This window comes from Lithobates pipiens, unplaced genomic scaffold, assembly GCF_037356315.1.
Source record: "Lithobates pipiens isolate NorthernLeopardFrog02 unplaced genomic scaffold, aLitPip1_a1.2 Scaffold_18, whole genome shotgun sequence".
Taxonomy (NCBI): Eukaryota; Metazoa; Chordata; class Amphibia; order Anura; family Ranidae; genus Lithobates; species Lithobates pipiens.
In genome coordinates this window covers 354719558-354737797 of record NW_027507758.1, presented here as the reverse complement: position 1 = coordinate 354737797, position 18240 = coordinate 354719558, and the positions used below count along the sequence as shown (strand labels likewise).

Sequence of the window (18240 nt, the reverse complement as noted above, 5' to 3'; positions counted from 1 at the left end):
TTTGCATGAAAGTCATAGCGTCTACAAAATATGGAATAGATTTATAGCATTTTTATTATTATTTTTTTTAGCGGGACAGCAACACTGCAGTGGTCAGATCGGACACTTTTGACACATTTTTGGGACCATTGCCATTTATACAGTGATCAGTGCTATAAAAATGCAATGATTACTGTGTAAATGTCACTGGTAGGGAAGGGGTTACGACTAGGGGGCATGTGTGTTTCTAACTGTTGGGGATGGGACTGACTAGAGGAGAAGGTTTATCGCTGTTCCTACTTAGTAGGAACAGACAAACTGTCTCTCCTCTCCTATCAGAACAGGGATGTGTTTGTTTGCACACACACATCCCTGTTCTGGCTCTCATGCCCGCAATCGCCAGTGGCCAGCAGACATAGGGCCCGCCGGCCAACAGCAATGGGTCCCCTGCCATGCATCGGCGCAAGCCTCTGTGCCCCTGCTATAGCTGCTTAAAGGGCTGATGTACAGCTATGGTGATTTGCGGGAAAGAGCTAACCTGCCACAGAATAATGACGGTGGCTGGTCGGCTATTGGTTAGCTGCAAAAAATTTTTGAAAACAACAAAAAAAATTATGACTATTTAGGATCGAGCAAATTGAAATTATGCAAATTACTCCCTGCTCCACACAGCAACCTCTACCTATAGTGACAGAAGAAAGAATGTAAAATGGCCACCGGATCGGGTCTATTTATAAGTTAGGGGGAATGTCCAAGTGTCCATGTGCTGTAATGTCTCAATTGGCTGTCCTGTACCCCATGATGGATGTGTCATCATAGGTCAAAGTTCTTTTACACAGTAAACGCGGAAGTCCGATGGGCGAATGGCGCCAATAGTCCGCCGAACGGGCGGACCGCGAACAGCCGAAATTCGCCGCGAAACCACCGCCGGGCGAACCGTCCGGCCATCACTAATCACCATAGGACTTCAGACTCCCTGTGCTATATTTAATTGCTAATGTACTTTATGTGCAGGGATCATCAGACTATACCTAGTCATCTTAAATAGAAAAACAGATTGCTGTGTTTCAGGGAAGAGATATTAACTAATCATGAACTTTCTCAGTATAATATTATTCAACTATTTCCTAATTATTTTAAGCAATTCACACACGCTCCATTTCAAAAGTAAACTTTACTGTTTTTAAAGAAAAAGGTTGTACTAAGAAGATGTGGAGTTTCCGCTTTGCATACCTTTTCTGGGTCAGATTGATAATATTGAAGCCAGAGACAGCCAGGCAAATACTATTCATGTAAGAAGGTCAGTAGTGACACCACCTAGGTATCCTGATAGTGTTTTTAACCACTTGCCATCTTCCCCATAGCAGTTTTACTGCTAAAGGGCAGCTCTCCTGTGCAGGATCACCTTTATATACGTGATTCTTCACCTCGGCCTGCAGGGGGGTGCGCACGCTCCGCATGGATTCCACTTCTGCTGTGAATAATCATAGTAGAAATCGATCTGAGAGTGCTGGGCACCTAATATTCTCCAACACCTACTGATCTTTGGTAAACCCCACAGAACGGGGATCTGACTATGTAAATAAGAAAGACCACAGTTTTGGTATGGGGAAGGGATAGATTCGGTGTTCCTGCAAAGCAAGGACTGGAATCCATCTCTTCCCTTAGTGAAAGCAGCACATACAGTACACAAAAACACTGGCTAGGCACACCGTTAACCCTTTAATCAACCTAGAAGTTTAACCCCTTCCCTGCCAGTGTCATTAGTACAGTGACAAGGCATAGTTTTAGCAGCGATCACTGTATTAGTGTCACTGGTCCACCACAATACCCCTGCCCAGCTATAAGTCGCTGATCGCTGCCATTACTAGTATAAAAAATAAATAGAAATTCCACAAAGATATCCCAGATGCTATAATGTCCTCATAAACCAATAAATTTGTGCTTATTGAGATTTTTTTTACTCAAAAACATGTAGCAGACATTGGCCTAATATGTATGAAGAAATGTGTTTTCTTTTTTTTTTTTATTAGATATGTTTTATAGCAGAAAGTTAAAGAAAAAATAATTTTGGAAATTGTTGGTCTTTTTTTGTTTATAGCGCAAAAGATAAAAAATACAGTGTGATCAAATACCACCAAAAGAAAACTCTATTTGTGGGGGAAAATAGACATACATTTTATCTGGGTGCAGTGTTGCACTTTGTCAGTCAATGTAACGCAGTGCAGTAGACAATGTACAATGTAATGTGAATCCCGGGGAGGAGCAATATGTAATGTCTTGCTGGTGTTAGATTATCTTATATTCTTTACATGTGTTTTTTCTATGCGTTTTTAGGTGGACATTACCTCTATATCGACGGACGGTATTCAAAAGAAGGGGATTTCGCAAGACTAGAGAGTCCTTCTAATCGTTTTACTGGACCTCACTGCTTACGTTTCTGGTATCACATGTACGGAGTGGCACAATATATGGGTTTGAAGGTGGCACTACTAACATCAGATGGGTTGGTCTATGCTTCCAACTTAGAAGGAAATCATGGAGATATGTGGCATTTGGAAGAGATTTTTCTACCTGACAGTAACATCAGCCAGGTATTTAAACTGCCCAGATAAGTATGTGTAATTGTGATTTTGTATCTTACACACTGACATTAAAGCATAAACAATCCCTTAAAAAATCTGCTAAAGTTTGGTAAATGTCCAATGTTATGCCATAGCAAATTCCCACAGTTCTCTGTTTACCTTTCTTACTGAGTATCCTGGAAGCTCCTGGTCACATGGTGCCCTGGTTATTCTGTTATTTAGAGCTTGCCCATTTTTTAGGTTCCTAGGCTGCTCCATAGGCTGTTTGGTAGGGAAGCTAAACAAATGTCTAACACTTGAAGGCTCCAGCTATGACATACTAGTAAAGATTCTCTTATTTAATTTAAGTTGTGCATTGATATCACTGGCAGTCATTTGATTTTTTTCACAGATTTTTATTGAAGGAGTCAGAGGTGAGGATTACCGTAGTGATGTTGCTGTGGATGATATCTCTCTTATGCCAGGATATTGTAAAGGTAAGCAAAAGTGTTGTGCTAACAGTTCATATGTGGTGCAAGATGATTTGTATGGTAATCTGAAATAAATGTATATTCTTTTTCTTTTATCAGTACCCACACCATCACCACCAACAACAACAACAACCACGACCCGTAAGAAAACATCTACCACTCTTATAATTACTCTAAATAGTAAAAAGACATTAACAGTCTATCAATGCAAAAAATAAAAAAAAACTTATTTGGGAAAGTTATGTTTTAGTGTCTCACTGTACTGTCCAGAATAAGACATCCACAAGCCAGTCTCTACATGTTAGGCTGTTAACCTTATAATGGAGTTTTTTCAATGAGTTTTTATTAAAGTTTAAAAACAGTACAGATACGTAATGCGATTAACTTATTTATAAGAGAAACACGCAGGTAACTCTGATTCAACACACATTTATTGCTAGTCAAGATTGAACTTAAAGATGCATAACCTGTTGGTTTGTCAAGTGGATAGCACAATTTTAAAGGTACATGCCTTATGAACATCTCAATAGATAAAGTATAAATTAAGGAAATTAATTTAGAACAACTAAAACTAAAATTAGAACAACTGTAACTACCTCACCATGATGTACAATAAGCCTGCTTGGTTTTACGTTTCTGATCATTTAAAGATAGAATCCCAATAGCTCCACTTAGTTTGGAAAAGTTTCAAGCCTTGATTGTTAAGTGTGGTAAATTCCTCATAATTAGTGGGAATTAACCCTTCTGATTACTTCCAAAACATTTAAAGCTTTAGAAGACTTCCAAGCAGAGGTTATTGTCAAGCTCGCTGCTATGGGGATAATATGGGACGCTATAGTTTTGTGCTGTATGGCAAAGGAGTCTATTGTAAGATCTAGCAGAGCCAAGTGTGGTGACAGGGTGGTCAGCATACCAGTAACTTGGGGAATGAGGGAGAATACAAGTTCCAGAAACTCTTCAGGGATTTACATGTCCACAAAATGTGTAAAAAGTTGCCAATACTGCCACACTGTTGCCAACACAAAGGAGATGCGTATGAGTACTATTTAGAGTGTGTGAATGGCATAAGATAACTTCTATAAATTATTTTTAGGGCATTATCCAAATCATTTACGCAATGGGATGTACTTATATTGTTAGTTAAAGCATGTTGCCCTCCCTTAGTTAGAACGATTTGAAGAAATCTCTTCCCAGCTGAGCATCTGTGGAGATTTTGTGAAAGGTTCTGACTGTTGGAAGTAGTTGTAGAACCAAGAGTTGCCTCCTTTGCTAGTGTTCTGTTGATTTAGATATTGCCATAGTTTGGCGTTCATGTCAAAATCTAATGAAGGGTGTGTACAATGAAAATTATGTAGTCATAGGTAGGAATAGTGCCTAAAAAGATCAATGGTGTGAGTGGGAACTTATCTGAGAGGCAAAAATTGTCCAATGCTAAAGGAACCCTGGTTGAGAATAACTGATCTAAGGGTTGAAACCAAGCTTTGATTTGGCCTAACTGGGCTGAATAATAATAATTGGGAAGGACTGGGAGCCCAACTCCTCCTCTGGATTTGTGCTTACTTAGAATGAAGTATGCTATTCAAGGTCTTTTGCCTTGCCACAGAAATCGCTGAATAGCTGCATCCATATTGTTGAACAAGCTGCCAGGGACTTGTGTAGGGACAGAATGGAAAGCAATTAGCATTTTGAAAGTAGCTGCTCTACCTATCCAAGGAAGAGTGAATTTCCTAAGGTCACAGCCCTGTTAAAGACTTTGGTCAAATGAGAAAGTAAGATATCAGCAAATTTGTGATAATATTCTGCCATCGGTGCCAGGGAACTTCCCTTTTGGCATGGATTTAATGGCAGAAAAGATTTCCTGGTTTGAGATATTATGGTTCAAGGAAATGAGTTGCTTGGGGTTTAATGATGGAAGGCCGAGGCCTGATAAAAATTCTGAAATGTTATCAGAAGCAGGTTGAGGTGTCTCTGAATTGTCTTTTAAATTGTACAGACTGGAGTAATATGTTTGAAAAGCATCTGAAATTTCCATAGGGTGCAAAACTATCCTCCCTGTGGTTGGATGTAATAATGAGGAAATTTTAGCTTTTGATTGCTTAGCATTGAGGTAGTTGGCCAACAAACGTCCGGCTTTTTAACCTTGGGCATAAAAATGAGCTTGAAATCTTTTTGTAGATTTTTCGTGTTGTACTAATAGAAGCTACCTAAGATCTAGCCTGCATTGATGTAACTCATATAAGGTTTGATGAGATAGATTCTGTTTGTGTTTAGCTTCCAGTTTTTTTTAGTTGATTGAGTAAGTCAGACAGGGCTTGCAACCTACACCTCTTCTCAGCCGCAGACAACTGGAACATCAATCCTCTGTAAAATGCCTTGTATGAGCACCAGAGAGTAAATATGTCCATGTCTTCCTTAACATTAAGTTGAAAAAATTCTGCAATCTGTTCTGTTAGTCTCATTTTGGTAGAGGGGTTTTAAAAAAGGGAGGTATCGTTGTGCCAGAGGTACGTACGTTCTTGAATAGGATTGATGTGGGATGGAAAAAATGTGTAATCCTTTTTTGATGCATGTAGACACCTCCATGAGTCATATAGTTTATTGTCTCTCAGAAATGAAGAAAGAGTGTGCCTATAGGCTGATTTCCTAGAAGTGGAGTCCATATGGGCTTTCGCTGATGCAAAGCTGCATAGTGGGCTTCCACTGAAGAGAAGCCCACTATGCAGCTTTGAGACTTTTCTAAGTAAGGATTTCAAAAATGGAAGTTGTCCTGTGTTGGATGTGTAAAGATTTACTATAGTGTAGGTGGTGTTATTTAGGTTGCAGACCCGAATCACATCTCTTCCATGTGGGTCTGAAATAGCAGTATGCAGCTGGAAGGATACTTGAGTTTTCAATGGTTTTTAATACACCTCACTTTTTTTATGGCTGTGTTGGCAGTGAATATATGAAGATAAAGATTGTGACAGCACTTTGGAACTTTTTTAGCATGAAACAGTACACACAGTGCATCTCCTTGTAGTTTTTTAGTGTTATTCCACAGGAGTTTTCATTTTATGGGGCTATTAAGGCCATGTGCATTCAGAGATATGATTTTCAGCTCCTGTGTACTTTTTTATTTATGAGATTGGAGCCTCTAGTGGTGGTTCTGTAAAACTTATTTCAGAAATACAGAAATTTGAACGGTAACTTACAGTTGAGGAGGTCTTGTGGATCATGGTGAGCTGGTTCTGATCCATATGTTGAGGCTGTGAGTATTTGCTTGATAAGTGTATTGTGGCAGGTAGTAGTGTAACAAACAAAAGAGAAAGAAAAGTGAAAAACCAATAACATTGCCACAACATCATTTAGGGGGTAATTCCCAGAGAGCAACAAACATATACCCGCTAGGGATGAATTTTATTGGTAAAACACAAAGTTGCCATAAAAACCACTGCCAAAATGTGGCTCAGCACAATTTTTTGGAGTTATACTCAGCTTCTCACCCAGGAGCTTGTTCCCACCCTGATGATAGCCTTCCAGGTGGGGATGCAGGTGGTAGAGAGTTAATATCTTTAGGGATTAATCCCTATCTTTTAACCAGCTGGAGACAAATCGCGATGGGGTGATGGTTTTTGAAAACTAAGAGCTTGGCAGGAAAGCCCCACCGATAAGAGATTTTGTGGTTGGGCAGCAATTTTGTGAGCGTTCGTGCCGTGAAAGGTCCATGTATAAAGTTATGTCGCTATAAGGACCAGGTAAAGGGGAGTTTTTGTTTGTAAATTGGATTAATGCCTCTTTAATATGATAGAAATAACATCCCGTGGGATTGTGTCAGGGAGATGCAATGGTTTTGGGAGCCTGTGAGCTCTATCTACTATCACTTCTCTTTCTGGTATGTCAGGTAGCAGGGTGGAAATCATTTGTTGTACATATCTCCGCAGATCTGAGGCTGGTACAGTCTCAGATACACCACAGAACTTTATGTTATATAGTAAAGAACGATCCTCGAGAACCACTAGTTTTAATTTTATTGCCTGCAGTTCCTCATCAGCCTCATTGTGGGAGTCAACAAGCTCATTATGAGCAGTTGCAAACTCCCCCGTCTTTCATTCCACATGACTCATTCTGTTCCATAGTGCTGAAACATCTTCTTTTACTTGAGTCATGAAGGAAAGCATGTCCCTATGTAGGGCGCCTTTAAGAGAGACTAGAATGTCTTTAATTGTTGTTGCATTGAGAGAGAGATCTGCAGTTTGAAAATCTTCTAACTGCTCTGTAAACTTTCTAGTGGAGTCACTAGAAAAATCATCAGTAAGCTCACCATCCTGGATGTCACCTGGGGAATAACGCTTCTTGGACTTCTGAGGGCTGCAGAAGGGGGTATCCCCTTGGTGAAGCTCCATTCTGCCTGGGATGAGCGGAGCTCCTTTGCTGGGGAGGAGGGCACCTCTCAGCACGCTAGTCGCTGAGCTGTGGAGCAGGTGATCTGCCTGCGCCATCTTGAGGGGAGGAGGTGCCCACTGGAGTGAAAACTCTGTTAGTCTGCGGGGCTCCTCTTTGTTCTTTAGTTTCCTTATGTGGTGTGCGGGCTTCTCCCTTGGTTCCCCAATCAGTGGGCAGTGGAATGGGCACTTGTGGCTTGCTGTGGAGCCGCAGGAACTTTAGGTAGCTCTCAGAGCCTCTCTCCATCTTCTCGGCTGCAGGCCACGTCCCCCTGCAATGAAGTTTTCACTTAGTCAATGAGGTGCTAATTTTCATAATCTAGTCTTGCATGCAAGTACTGTTTTTTTTTTTGCTTGCAAGTGAGTGGGTATAATTTGCAAATAGATTTTTAGCTGCTTTCACTAAGCTAAGGGGTAATTCACTTGCAGAGTGAAAATTCACTTGCAAAGTAAATAGCCTACTTGCCTTTTGTAAAGCAACTGACCTGCACAGTACCAGTATTCAACTTAAAGCGGTTTTGTACAGAAAATTGCAAGTTCATCTTATTCAAATGGCTTTCGAACATAGATGCAGTTATGACCATTGAAATAAAATAATATGCAGTATTTACCTTTTATTTTTAATGTTTATGCTGACTTCCGGGCTCTCCTCCCGTGGGAGTAGGCGTGTTTATCAGCTTCGCAATGGTCCCTGGGAACTTTTTTAGCTATTTCCCAGGAATCAGTGGGGGACACAGTCATGCCGAAATCTCGTGAGATTTCGGAAGGAGGACGCCGGTCACGTGACGAGGGCATGTCCGAAATTGCCATTTTGAAAGTTGGCAGGCAGCTCTATCTGCCATTACCACTATATCACACGGGGCAAGAGGAAGAATAACAAAGAGGACACTCAATGAGCATGTGCGGTGGATGCTGGGAGCTCAGCGTCATCACATCCAGGAAGTAAATGCCTGTGGGCTTCAAACGCCCACAGTGAAAATGGAAAACGCCGGACTGCTTTTTTAAAAGTTTTCCTTAGCAATGAAATCGTCACGCCATGACTGCAAAGACACCGTAGGAATCGACCACCAGTGACACAGGTAAAAAAAAAAAAACGGCAGCGGAATCCCACTTTAAGCTGGCCATAGAGGGATTGAATCTCAACTGGTTCAGCAGGTACTGGCAGGCTGATGATACTGAATGTCAGAAGTACAATTAAATCATACTTGCTTATTGAATAAAAAAAAAAGGTAAATAGAGAAAGCGTAGTCAAAGCATAGCCAGAGTCCAGTAACCGGATCGAGTAGTCAGCCAGGCCAGAGTTCAATAACCAGATATGGTAATGAGCCAGGCCAGAAGTCAGGGATCCAAGTGGAGCAACAGCAAGCAGGATAAGGAGCCAGAAGGGATATCAGCAAGCCAGTCTTTAAACAGAACCGCAGGAGATGGTTTCTTGTGATGTGACCAAGGCGAAGGCAGAGATGAAGTGAGCTGGACAGCTTTTTTTTTTTTTAATCCAACTCTTTTTTCTTTTTATTCAAGTTAAAAGAAACACATTCACAAAATATACATTTATTTCCCAAAACATACATCCTAAACCTCCCATAAGCATACCCTCCTTCCCCAACAATCCGTTGCACCCCAGATGCCCTCGTGTGGGAGCGTTAAATACACAGCTTATCAAGACAACCCGGAAGAGACAAAAAAAAGGGGGGCAAAAGTAACCTTTTAACATCCCAGCAAAAAAAAACAAAATTAAGCAATCATCTCTTTCGTTTCTCCCTCCCTCTCTCCACCCCCCCTTATTCCCACTCTCCTCCATTTATTCACCTTTCATCCCTTCCACTCTTACACATCCTTCTATCATCTCTCACGCCATTTTTCCCATATCCTTACAAATTTCCTATAATTACCTCTTTTCCTATATATATATATTTCTCTTTCTTTATCGTGTCTTTAACTGTTTCCATCCATTCCTTTACTGTAGGTGCTTTTTTCCTCTGCCATTTATAAGCGATCAACTTTCTCCCTTGGAAAAGACATCTAATTACTGCTATATGGGTATCTCCCAACCCATCTTCCCCTTCTATCAAATCCATTATACAGATTTTGGCCTCTGCTTCTAATGATGTCCCAAATACTTGATTTATTTTCCCTATAACTCCTTTCCAATATCTGTATAGCCTTGGGCATCTCCATAACATGTGTATTAGGTCCCCTCTTCTATCTCCACATCTTTGGCATTCTGCATCCTGTCTTCTCCCAAACCTAAACAACTTAAGGGGAGTGTAATATGACCTATTTATCAAATACAGTTGAGATATAATATGTGAGGGGGATAATGAGACTTTAGCCCCCAGTGCCATAGCCCGCTCCCACTGTTCAACCGAAATTGGACCCACATCTCTCTCCCACTTTACTCTTTTTGCGCTCTCTATCTCTCCCTCTTGTTCTGTTCCCTTTATATAGCCATAAATATCTGAGATGACTCCTTTCGATGTCTTACTATTTATGATTTTCCTAAGTGCAGGCATCTTACTCCACTCCAATTTCTTTCCTCTAAATCGTACCTCCAATGAGTGTTTAATTTGCATGTAATTAAAAAAGGTGCGACCGGGTACTTCATATTTTTCCTTTAGTTCCTGAAAAGTTTTCGATCCCATTCTTCTATTTTCCCCATTTTCCTAATTTCCACTAGGTTTTTATTTTCCCAAACTGGGAAAAATTCCATGTATCCACTATATCCCAACTTTGCCTTTACCGACTCCCAACATTTTACCATCAGTTGAACTGTTGGGCATCTGGACCTAAATGAGTCGGCCTCCACTACCTCCACAACTGTATTATGCGGGGTGTCATTCACTAGGTTATTTCCTTTCTCCTCTTCTACCGTTAAATTACTTTCTTTCATATACTGTAGTTGGGCTGCCAAAAAGTAGTGTCTCATATTAGGTAGCGCCAAACCTCCCAGTTCCCTTGAACTTTGCAACGCATGTATTCGAATTCTTGCCACTCCATTCTTCCATATTACTTCTCTGAACATGCTCTCTATTTTCTTAAACCAATGTTTTGGAATCCAGACTGGTGAGTTGTGTATTACATATAGTATTTGAGGCATCCACACCATCTTAATTAAATTACACCTACCAGCTACTGATAGGGGGAGGTTTTTCCATACTCTAATTTTACGCCTCAGTTTTGTGATAAGTGGGACTAAATTCCCTGTTATATACTGCCTCGGATCTGGTGTCATATTCACTCCTAAATATTTCATTTGATTAACTATTTTGATTTGGGATACCTGTTTTGGCAATGGGTCTTTTAAAGGATCCACTGGCAGGAGAACTGTTTTTTCCCAATTAATTTCAAGTCCGGAGTAATATCCAAATTCTTTTATCATTGTCATTGCCGCTACCAATGAGGGCCCTGTATCCCCCAGAAACAGCAGCATGTCATCCGCGTACATAGCGCCCTTTTCCTCTTCATTACCCCTTTTAAATCCCTGTATCTCCTGCGCTTCTCTCAAGGCTATGGCCAATGGTTCCATTGCAAGGGCGAAAAGCAGGGGCGACAATGGGCACCCCTGCCTAGTCCCCCTCCCCAAAGGGAACCACTCTAAGCACTCTCCGTTTATCCTCACTTTCGTACTTGGCCCTGTATACAGCAGTCTTATCCATTGCGCAAACCTCGGCCCAAACTGGAATTCTGCTAGCACCTTCCCTAGATAATGCCACTCTAGGCTATCAAAAGACTTAGTCGCGTCAAGGGACATGACTGCTCTATTTCCTTAATTTGCTGATGGAATCTGCATATTTAAATAGGTTCGCCTTACATTCATACTTGTGGACCGACCGGGGATAAACCCCATTTGGTCCACGTGTACCAATTTAACAATTATTTTTTTAACTCTTATTGCTAATACTTTTGCCAAGATTTTTACATTTGAGCACAGTAGCGAGATAGGCCTATATGATGCGGTCTCCAACTGATTTTTCCCTTCTTTTGCCAAAACCACCACTGTAGCCTCAGTCATTGATAGCGGCAACTTCCCAGCGTCAAAGGCTCCATTGAAAACCTGCACGAGAGCAGGTAATAATATTTCCCCAAATTTTTTTATAAATCTCTATTGGTAGTCCATCTGGACCTGGAGCTTTCTGATTTGTAATTTCTGCTGTTACTTTTTGCAACTCCTCCAGAGTCAATGGAGCCTCCAATCCTTCCCTGTCTTCCTCCGATAATTTAGGTACCATTATTTTCCCAAAGAATTCCTGCATTTCCCCTTCTACATTGGAATTTGAGACTTTATATAGTTCCTCATAATATATTTTAAATTCTTCTGCTATCTCAGAGGTTGATTTCCTTATACCACCCTCCCTATCCAGAATCGCCGGTATAATAGGAGAGGAGCTATTTGCCTTAGCTATTAATGATAAGACTCTCCCCACCTGTTCCCCCTCTCCAAAAAAAGTCTGCCTCTGAAATAGCCTTCTCTTTCTCCCATATAAGTATTTTATATTCTGCTTGGTTCTCCTCCCACTCCCTATAACTATTCCCTGATGGAGCCCTCAGATACCTTTCTTCTGCCCCCCCTTACATTCTCTTTTGCTGCTATTTCTTTATCTGTCGCCTTTCTCTTAATCTGAGATATTTTTTTTATTAGTACCCCCCTGAGAAAGGCTTTCAAGGTGTCCCACATTATTCCTGAAGACGTGGATCCTACATTTATACTCAAAAATTCCTTCAAACTAATTTTAACTTCCTCCATATTCTCCATTAACTCTAACCAGAAGGAATTTATCTTCCACTCCTTTCTACTGTGGCTTCTCCCCGGTTTTATTGAGAAAGTTACCGGCGAGTGGTCTGAAATTGCCCTTGCCTTGTACTCCACCTTCTCCATTATCCCTAATGCCTCTTCATTACATAACACCATATCGATCCTGGACAAGGTGGAGTGCATCCTGGAATGACAAGAATACTGTTTCTTCATGGGATTCCACCTCCTCCATATTTCCACAAAACCTGTTTCTTCACAAAATTGAAATAATAACCCACTAGATCCCTCCCTACTGCCTACCTTATGTGGGAACCTGTCTATATTTTGGTCCATTGTCATATTAAAATCCCCTGTTATTATAACTGGGACCCCTGGCTTGTCCATTGTAAACCTCATCAACTCGCATAATATTTCTGCATTAAATGGCAGAGGAATATACATGTTAGCAATCACACATACTTTGTCTTCTATCCCACAAAAAAGGAAAACATATCTCCCTTTATCATCTACAATGCTTTGTCTGCAGGATAAACCCAACCCAGGATCTATCAGGACACTCACTCCCCTTGAATAAGAGGTATGCGTAGAGTGATATTGTGTCCTGTATATCCTGTGTCTTAACACACTGATTGTATCTCGGTCCAGATGGGTCTCCTGCAGACAAAGCATCCCATAACCTCCCGTGCTGCCCATGGAAAAAATAGCCCGCCTCTTCATTTGTTCTTTCACCCCTCATACATTCCATGGACAAATTTTTACTCTTTTAGTGAAATTTCCCCCTTTACTTCTCAATTCCATATTTAAACTCAATTTCTCGATATCAATTTGTTACCATACCTATTAATTCTGTTTTCCATTCTGTGCATCCTCTCTGTGATTGTGTATTCTCCCCCCTACTATTTTCCTGTGCTCCCTAAGTGTTTCACCCACACATATTATTTCTACATTCACTAAAAAAAGAAACACATATCTACCTTTATCATCTATAATGCAGAATGAGCCCGTCCCCAAAACTATCAGGACACTCGCCCCTCTTGAGTAAGGGGTATTCATAAAGTAATATGGTATCCTATATTTCCCACCTTTCAAGACGCTGATTATGTCTTTTTCAGGACAGGTCTCCTGCAGGCAAGGCATCCCATAACCGCCCCTGCTACCTAACAAAAGAATTACCCATCTCTTCACTTGAACTTCCACCCCCCATACATTCCGTGCACAAGTTTTAACTCTTTTAGTGAAATTTATCGGATTACTTCTCTGTTCCTTGTTTAAACTCAGTTTCTCAGTGTCCATTTGTTAACCACCAAATTAATTCATATTTCTATTCCATGCATCATCTTTGTACTTTAATATTTTACTCTTCTGTGAACTCTGAAAACCTTTACCATGCCTTCCTTTTCCCATCCTCATCCTTACAACCTCCTTTCTCACACTATCATTCATACATTCATTCTCCCATTCACCTCTACATTCCCCCCCGCCCCTTTTTTCTTTCCCTTCTCCCCCCCCCCCACCCGCCCCATACCCCACTTGGGGCTCATCTACGGAGCTTCCATAGTGACCGTTCTTTCCTCCCAGGGTGATATAACCTTCCCACCTGCCCTCCCTCCCCTCCCACTCCCATTACTTCATTAACAAATCAATATTTCCCTTTGCGACAAGGAGAAATAACAACACAACAAAACGAAAAAAAAAAAAAAAGGAAAGGAGTGAGGAGCGACTATGCCCCAATGTCCGTCTTAGTCCCTCCTCTTGACCTTGGCCATTGCTTCTTAAGAGGAATTAATTGAAAAATAAGGGGAACACTCCCCTTCAGTTCAATCCACAATCTATATCCAATTTCAGCTTCCTTCCTATCTTCTTCATATCATATCTTTTCCCCCTGTTGAATCTGACACTCATTTTTTCCAACCACGATTTAACTTCTTCTGGGTTGTTAAAAAATATAGTTTCCCCCAGTGCTGATACTCTCAAACGTGCCGGATAAAGTAATGCGTAGTTCACTTTGAGATATTGCAATCTCCTTTTGCACTCTATAAATTTAGCTCTCTGTCTTTGCAACTCGGGGGAAAAATCCGGATATAGTGGAATCTTCACCCCTTTATATTCCAAATTACTCAGTTCTCTTGCTTTCTGAAGGATAACTGTCTTATCTCTATAGGACAGGAGTTGAATAATTAGAGGTCTTGGCTGGCTTCTTCCAGTCACAGTCCTAAAAAGGATTCTGTACGCCCTTTCAATCGCAAAAAATCTCGATAGCTTCTCACCCCCTAATTTATCTTTTATCCATGTTTCCATAAATTCGATGGGATTATTTCCTTCACTTTTCTCAGGGAGGCTTAGTACCCTAATGTTTTTCCTGCTTATCTTATTTTCCATATTGTCCATTTTATCCATGCACATATTCAGTTGCCCCTTCAACACTTGCATCTCCTGTTTCAACGGGTACAAATCGTTCTCCACCTGACTAACTCTCCCCTCCAGAACTGTGATTCGGGTAGCGACTTTCTGTACTTCAATTTTCAGATTTAACACATCTTCCCTTATCTGCTTTAGTTGGTCTGATACGTCATCCAACGATAGTTTACATGTGTTAATCGCAGATAAGATGTCTTTTAGGGATGGCTCTTTTCCTTTTACAGAAAATCCCGCCTCTGCACCCATATCCATGTCCTGTACATTTTCCTTTTCTGTGGGAGAACTTATCACAGACTCCAGTGCCTCCGCTGTTCCACTTACTACCGCTGTAGTGGCTATTGGTGCTGCTGTTTTTGCTGTTTTAATTATACATATTCCAGGTGTTTCTGTCACCAAGCCCTGGCTCTTCCTCCCTGTCGTTTGTACTACCATTGTAGCCTGCTGCTGCCCCTCTCCCGTTTGCACACTTTTTTTGGTGTTTGATTTGGTGTGTGAGCATACCGCTCTAACTTGGAAGCCGCGGCAGCAGCAGCAGTCGGCCCAGGTACCTGGCCTGTCTTCTCCTTTGAGCTGTGCAGCGTTTGTGTCCCATTATGTGTGGCCGCCTCCTCCACCCCCCTTTTCCTCGTCATACCTTAGATCTGACGTTTCTTCCACCAGGGGGGTACTGCTCTATCCCGCCTCCACCGCCGATCCCTCTCTCACCGGGATTCCTGTGTGGGGTTCGATGGTTCCCTGCGGGAGAGCTGTCGGCGGCCTCCAAACTCCTCCACCGTTCCTCCGCTGCTTTGCTGTCTGTTGACGGCCGTATCGCTGTGTCGCGGCGTCTTGGCGTCTCCTTTCCTCTCCTTCCTCCCCCTCCTCACCGCATCGACTACGTCAGCTGCTAGAGTGGGCAGGAGGCCTGGACCCGCCTCAATCTCTCACCCCAACATACGGTCACGCCCCCCAGCATGGTAAACTGAGCTGGACAGCTTTAAGTAGGCAGGTCAGATGAGCATGATCAGGAACAGCTGGTAACTGTGGAGAGAGATGAGAGCTGGCAATTAGCCAACAGCTGAGCAGCCAGCCCAGAGAAGGAAGGGCTAAGCCAGCCCTGACATTGAAGTGGATCCATCAGTCTACTTTAGTACAACAAGCCTGTAGGATTTTTTGCATTTCATCACTTCCGACAGCTATTGATGCTAGCAGCGATCATTGTGCTCATAAGGTTGCCTATGTTGAGGGAATCAAGCAATTTTCTTTCTTTTCACCGCTGGTAGAAGGAAAGAAATGTTATCATCTATGGCCTGCCTTAGTATTTTAGGTAAAGTTTAGTTGGAAAAAAAAAATACTTGCAGCAGCAATTCCTACTAAATTAGATCCTTGGCGTTTTCAAGTGAATCTACATTACTATATTTTAACCAATAATCTTGTAATGAAACCAAAATAGTACAGCTATTTAGATAAATACATGTAGGTAAATACATTTACCTAAACAACAATGCAGCTGTAGTTAATTCTGCAATAGCTTTAGTTCTACATTTTCTCTTCTTTTATTGTAGGAATATCCTCAACTACTTCTACAACAACTACCACAAGAAGACCTGTTACTCCAGGCTCACCACCACCAGGTAGGCTAATTCACTGGAGGTCATTTTATCACACTCAGTGTACTTTACAATCTGTTATATTTTATATTATGTTCTCCAATGGTTTTATCTTCATTGGAAGAGACTGTATTATATTTTTAATAATGTTAGCAGTTTCAAACTTACGATGATCACCCATCCTCCCCCCAGGCTCCTGTGAGATTAGTGGAGATCCACATTACTACACCTTTGACAATGAGGTGCACCATTTTATGGGCACTTGCACCTATACATTATCTAAACTCTGTGAAGCTGATGGACACCTGGCAGAATTCAACGTCGAAGCAGCCAATGAGCACAGAGGAAGCAGCACCAGAGTGTCTTATATCAATTATGTCAACATTGATATGAATGGATACAGGATTACACTGGAGAAGAACAGAAATGTCAAAGTGAGTACAGACTGGAAAAACCTAATGATATATATTATTTCACTTGTTTATCTTCCTATCTTAAATGTTTTCTATTATATATTGTGAATCCAGGTGAACAACATTGCAGTAGCCTTACCAGTAGCCCTACATCCAAACATGAACATCTTCCTTAGTGGACATGATGTACTGGTGACAACAGCATTTGGTGTAAGTGTGAGGTTTGATGGAAACCATAGAGTGGTGGTGAATATTCCAAGGGAATATGCCAACAAAGTATGTGGAATCTGTGGAAATTTCAATGGAAACCAAACTGATGACTTCTTAAACCCAGATGGTGAATTAGAGCCAGACTCTAACAGTCTTGGTAACAGCTGGCAGGTGGACAATGACACAAGGTAATCACAAGTCAATTCAACTAAATTAATAATGGTTAATCCATGTTAATCCATTGCTGTAAGGCAAACGGTCTTAGATCATACCAAAATAATACCAAACACAGATGCCTATTAAATAAATTGTACCCCCCCCCCCCCCCCCAAAAAAAAAAAAAAATCTCATACCAAAAGTGGTAGCGGTATGAAGGAGCAGGAATTAAAATAAAGCTTTCCATTTAGGGGGAAGTTTCACTTTATGTAAGGATTACGTTTTATATATGTATAATTATTTCATGCTTAAAAAAAAACATTCCCTAACAATCAAAAGTAAAACTCTCATGTGAACTATTACACCAGTTCACGACTTTTCATGTTAAAAAAGACTTACTGCTTCAAACTTCTTACTACATCACTAATTTTTCCAAATCAACTTTCCAACTAACTGAACTGAAATATTTCTCGTAGTTGCACACCTGGATCAGAACAAGAACCAAGTTGTACTGTGGATGAAAAGGATTCCATTTCCAGCAACAGTTTCTGTGGAATTATTACTGATAAGGAGGGCCCATTCAAAGACTGCCATGGCATTGTAAATCCACTAATCTATTTCAACAACTGTGTCTATGACTTGTGTGAACTGAACCTGGATCCAAGTGCTTTGTGTGATAGTCTTCAGTCCTATGCACAGTCCTGCCAGTCTCATGACGTTACAATAGGTTCCTGGAGAAATAACTCTTTCTGCTGTAAGTACAGAGTTAAAAAAATCGAATTAGTTTGGATTGCACTTTGTGTTATATTAGGGGGATTTATCCCTCTGTTGGTACTGATGATCATGTATGTGGAAATCCTAATTTATAGTAATGGCATTAGGAAAAATCTTCCAATAGTGACAAGTATCCTGGGGGCAAAATACTAAGCCCCCATACACACTATCAGATTTTCTGCTGATTTTTGTCTTCAGATTTACCAAAACCATGTAGTGTAAGGGCCTGCCTGATTGCATACAAATTGAAACTCCTAAGGTTTGACCTCCTATTATATGGTTTTGGTAAATCTGAAGGAGAAAATCTGCAGAAAATCTGACAGTGTGTATGGGGCTTAAGAGGAGAATTCCTCTCATTTTAGAGAGATTTTCTGTCACTTCCTTTTGAATTTCTGAGACAGGAAGTATAAAGGATAATCTCTAGCAGGACAGAAACATCAACAATAACTTACTGGGACTATATTTCCCTACT

At 41.0% G+C, this 18240-nt stretch overlaps 1 protein-coding gene across 1 annotated transcript in view; it reads left to right on the top strand.

Moving 5' to 3' along the window:
* The window catches only part of LOC143986719 (IgGFc-binding protein-like), a 132211-nt gene that overhangs the window by 9130 nt on the left and 104841 nt on the right, over positions 1-18240 (top strand). The window contains exons 3-9 of the mRNA XM_077485124.1: positions 2317-2573; positions 2956-3040; positions 3134-3175; positions 16171-16239; positions 16408-16649; positions 16743-17026; positions 17471-17748. Coding sequence (XP_077341250.1) covers positions 2317-2573; positions 2956-3040; positions 3134-3175; positions 16171-16239; positions 16408-16649; positions 16743-17026; positions 17471-17748 — 1257 coding nt within the window. The remainder of the gene's footprint in view (positions 1-2316; positions 2574-2955; positions 3041-3133; positions 3176-16170; positions 16240-16407; positions 16650-16742; positions 17027-17470; positions 17749-18240) is intronic.